The sequence below is a fragment of the Trachymyrmex septentrionalis genome, unplaced genomic scaffold, assembly GCF_001594115.1.
Source record: "Trachymyrmex septentrionalis isolate Tsep2-gDNA-1 unplaced genomic scaffold, Tsep1.0 scaffold107, whole genome shotgun sequence".
In the NCBI taxonomy this organism is placed as follows: domain Eukaryota; kingdom Metazoa; phylum Arthropoda; class Insecta; order Hymenoptera; family Formicidae; genus Trachymyrmex; species Trachymyrmex septentrionalis.
Window position 1 is genome coordinate 1,244,162 of NW_017304196.1, and position 3,545 is coordinate 1,247,706.

Genomic DNA, 3,545 nt, shown 5'->3' on the forward strand with positions numbered 1-3,545 from the left:
AAATGTTGTCGCAACAAATGATTCGTGACAGATCGGATTATATAATACGGAATTTTTCCTCTGCTGCGCGATACTCTAGACCGTGACGACGTGAAACGCGTCGCAACTGGATGATAGCAGATGCGTCGATTCCTCTTTTTCTCCACATCGCGATTCTATATATGTTGGACTCCGTTCCATGAGTCAGGAGTCTCGCGTATAGACGGCGTAATTGAGAGAACACAACTCGGACTGAATATAACTACCGTGCGGTATCGCGTTGCTAAACGATCCTGTTGATTTCTCTGAGGTCATGTCGTACCCGGACGGAGATCATCGCGATCATCATCGGCGCGTGCTCGTTCAATTATCGAAGCTCACGCCTACGGTTAGATGTCGTTTAAAATCATTCCTTATCCACTCCAATATCCCTACCGATCGTCCCGTCGACGCTTCAATCATTCCTTTTAAGCACCGCACGAAGACGCAAATAACCGCTTCTCCGTCGTTATCAATTGCGTCATCGGGCCAGAAACGTGTTCTCTGAGACAAGACTGCGGCAATCTTCACCGGATCGCCATTCCAAATCGACGACAAGCGGCCACTTCCTGATGACGAAGGCCCCCCTGGATCGAAGGTGCCCCCGGCGGCACCGTCGTTCAGGGTCGCTGTCGTCATTTTCACGAGCGCGTGATTCTTTGCCGTTTGCTTCGGGAAGAAATTACCGGGTCGACGACGGCGATGTCGTCTGTTGATTCAGCTTGCAGCCCATTCACACCGAACCGTTAATACGGCAGATAATACATCGGCGTGTTGTGAAACGCATGGACTTTGTTCCCACCCGCAACGATCAGCAGCAAGTCGCATGAGGCAAAATCGACGATAGGGGCCAAATCAATTTTGGTTGGTCGTGACTGCGATGCGGGGGATACCAGCGATCTTATCTTATTGAAGCTTGACGAGATAAATCTGCCTAGTCTCTTCTTTCTCGTGAATCTTATGGCTCTATTTTCATTTCCTTAATAAGATGTTTACGAAACGGAAGGAAAAGAGAGAGAGAGAGGGGGGGGAGGGGGAAGATTTACAGGTTTTGCTCATATAAAGTATAATTCCATTTCAAAACTTTGATGTGATTTACTAATAATATATTTTTCTTGTTTTTGTCATTATGATATTTTCCTAGATCCAATATCTCTAAAAATTAGTCTGGAGAGAAAGTTACTAGTTACAGATTACTAGTTACTATTTCCACAATACTAAAATAATTCTTATCATCTTGCAATATCTATACTCTTGGCTGTATACTATATATATTTTGGTAACAAATCACTATTCAATTAGTTCCACATCGAAGTGGCTTGATTTGATATTAGCTCGTTTGTAAAGCTCGACTGTTACGAAGCTGACGAGTACGCGACAAACTGTTATCAGTCTTCTCTCTTCTGTGCTACTGAATCTCATGGAGGGGCAATAAAGCGATAGCGCGACAATATATAAGCTTGCACATTCGTCTCTGCCATCAGTTTGATATTCTCTCACGTTTTGCTTCGCTCCAGAGTTTGTATAACATTTTGATCACGTCGAACTTTCATTTCGAACACATTTGAGCGGAGATAATTAAGAAAAAAGAAAGGAAGTTCGGTAAATAAATAACCATAGATCTTTCTGCGTGCTTATAAAGGAGCTAATCAGAACACAGCGTACTACCACAGATCAATCGGCAAAAATTCATCGTGCTTCATCCTCGAACTCTGATTGCGATTTTTACGTCTTCTTCCTCTTCCTCTTCGACGCATCGTCTCTCCACCATCGGAAAGCGTGGCAAACAATGCGCAACCAAAAAAGATGGGATTCTCTTAGCATTGACTGAACCGTTTCCGCGATTACTATCGATTAAATCGTTCATTATCTTCTAAATAAATCGAACTAATTGAACTTCAGGTATTTTCAACCGTACAGACTCAAAGTTACGAAAACTGTTTCCGGAAGTGTGACGGCAGTGTTTTATAATTCGTTCACCGCGGTCGTCCAGCCCAGTTATGCTCTCGATCAGGTACAGCAAGCAATTCCTGAGCTACCGTATACTCAAGTCCAATCGGTTCAAATACATCTGACGATACGGACTCGGACTACGTGATAGAGGGTGTGCGCAAGGTGGTGTGTGTGTATTGTACTGCGGTCGACTTGTCGTACCTACGGTGTTCAGGAAAACAGAGACGAGGGTGCCCCAGCAAGACCTGGAAAGTCTTGTGCTAAAATCCAATGGCCGAATCGCTTTGTACGACGACGCGAGCTTAATTAAAGAAATACGTCGGACGGGAACGACGCGACAGGAAACTGACGTCATCGAAAATCGCTAGTGAGGCGAATCTTTCGAAGGCAAGGAAGGCATACAAGAACTTGGAAAAAAAAGATAATTGTAATACAAATTGGATTGCTAATGACAATTGACAATTTCGTCATCGAGGATATTTTCAATCGAAAAGAAGATATAATTTTTGGAAATAATTTTGCGAAAAAAATCGATACAGCGGAGAAAATCTGATTGGTAAAACGACAAATTATTTTGTTAACAAAAAAAGTTTTGAGCGAGAGAATTAAGATTATAAAAGACAATCAAGACTATAAAATTGTGCCAAGCCGTGAAAAGCTGTGACAGTTAATGATTTCGTTATTGAAAGGACTGTCAAAAAGGAAATTGAATATTTGTCATTAGCGAGACGGAAAAGTTCCGAGGAGGAACTCCCTTTGAGGAACAGACAGATTTTGTCTAACAACAGTGCTAAAAAAAATAATGCGCTTATGTATACATGTCAGTATCTTGTGAAAGATCATTAAAGCAAAGATAAGGATAGAGCGGCAAAATTAAAGTTGAATAAATAAAAAACGAAATCATTCGGAAATTCTTCGAGAGACGCATCGAATGCAACTTTTCACGACCATACGTGTACATTCACGTATACATTTACACGTACGCGTCATACATTACACGTCTGCATAAAACGCGAATTAAACAGAGTCATTAATTAAAACGACGATCGAGCAAAATCTGCACGTCTTTGGTGAAATTGGCCAATTGGTTGAAGTCGGGGGCAAAAGTAATGAAAAAAATGATCGTTTATGTCCCGGGCAGAATGCCAACTCACGTTGGTCCCTACGGCGCCGCTCGTTACCCGGGCACCCTGCTAGGAGCTGTCCCGGGTTTTTACAGCCCGGTTTCCGGCTACTCCACCAGCCCGGTCTCGAGCTACTACGGGAGCCTTCAGCCACCGCTGGACCTTCCGGTTTGGCCGCGGAGGATGCCGGCCGAGGAGGAACTAGGTGCCTCGCCGGCCGCCGGTTTAACCGGACTGGGGGTGTCTCCGGGCACCGGCGGTCCTCCGAGTCCGGCGCACAGCGATTCGGATGCGTCCAGCTCGAGTTTGGAACTGGGTACTATCAGGACCGGCGAAAACGCCCAATTAAAATGCAGGTAGGAAAAAAGAAACGTTAAAAATTTACATTACTTGTACAATACTTGCGTAATGAGACATAATATAAAAATCATGAAATAAAAATTATTAAAG

General features: G+C 43.6%; 1 protein-coding gene across 1 annotated transcript in view; it reads left to right on the forward strand.

Annotated features, from left to right (window-relative positions):
• Positions 1-1,483: 1,483 nt before the first annotated feature.
• Positions 1,484-3,545, forward strand: part of LOC108747106 (zinc finger protein ZIC 1-like) — a 7,034-nt gene continuing 4,972 nt past the window's right edge. The window contains exon 1 of the mRNA XM_018484372.1: positions 1,484-3,451. Within this exon, the coding sequence (XP_018339874.1) occupies positions 3,081-3,451 (371 nt within the window). The 5' untranslated portion in view covers positions 1,484-3,080. The remainder of the gene's footprint in view (positions 3,452-3,545) is intronic.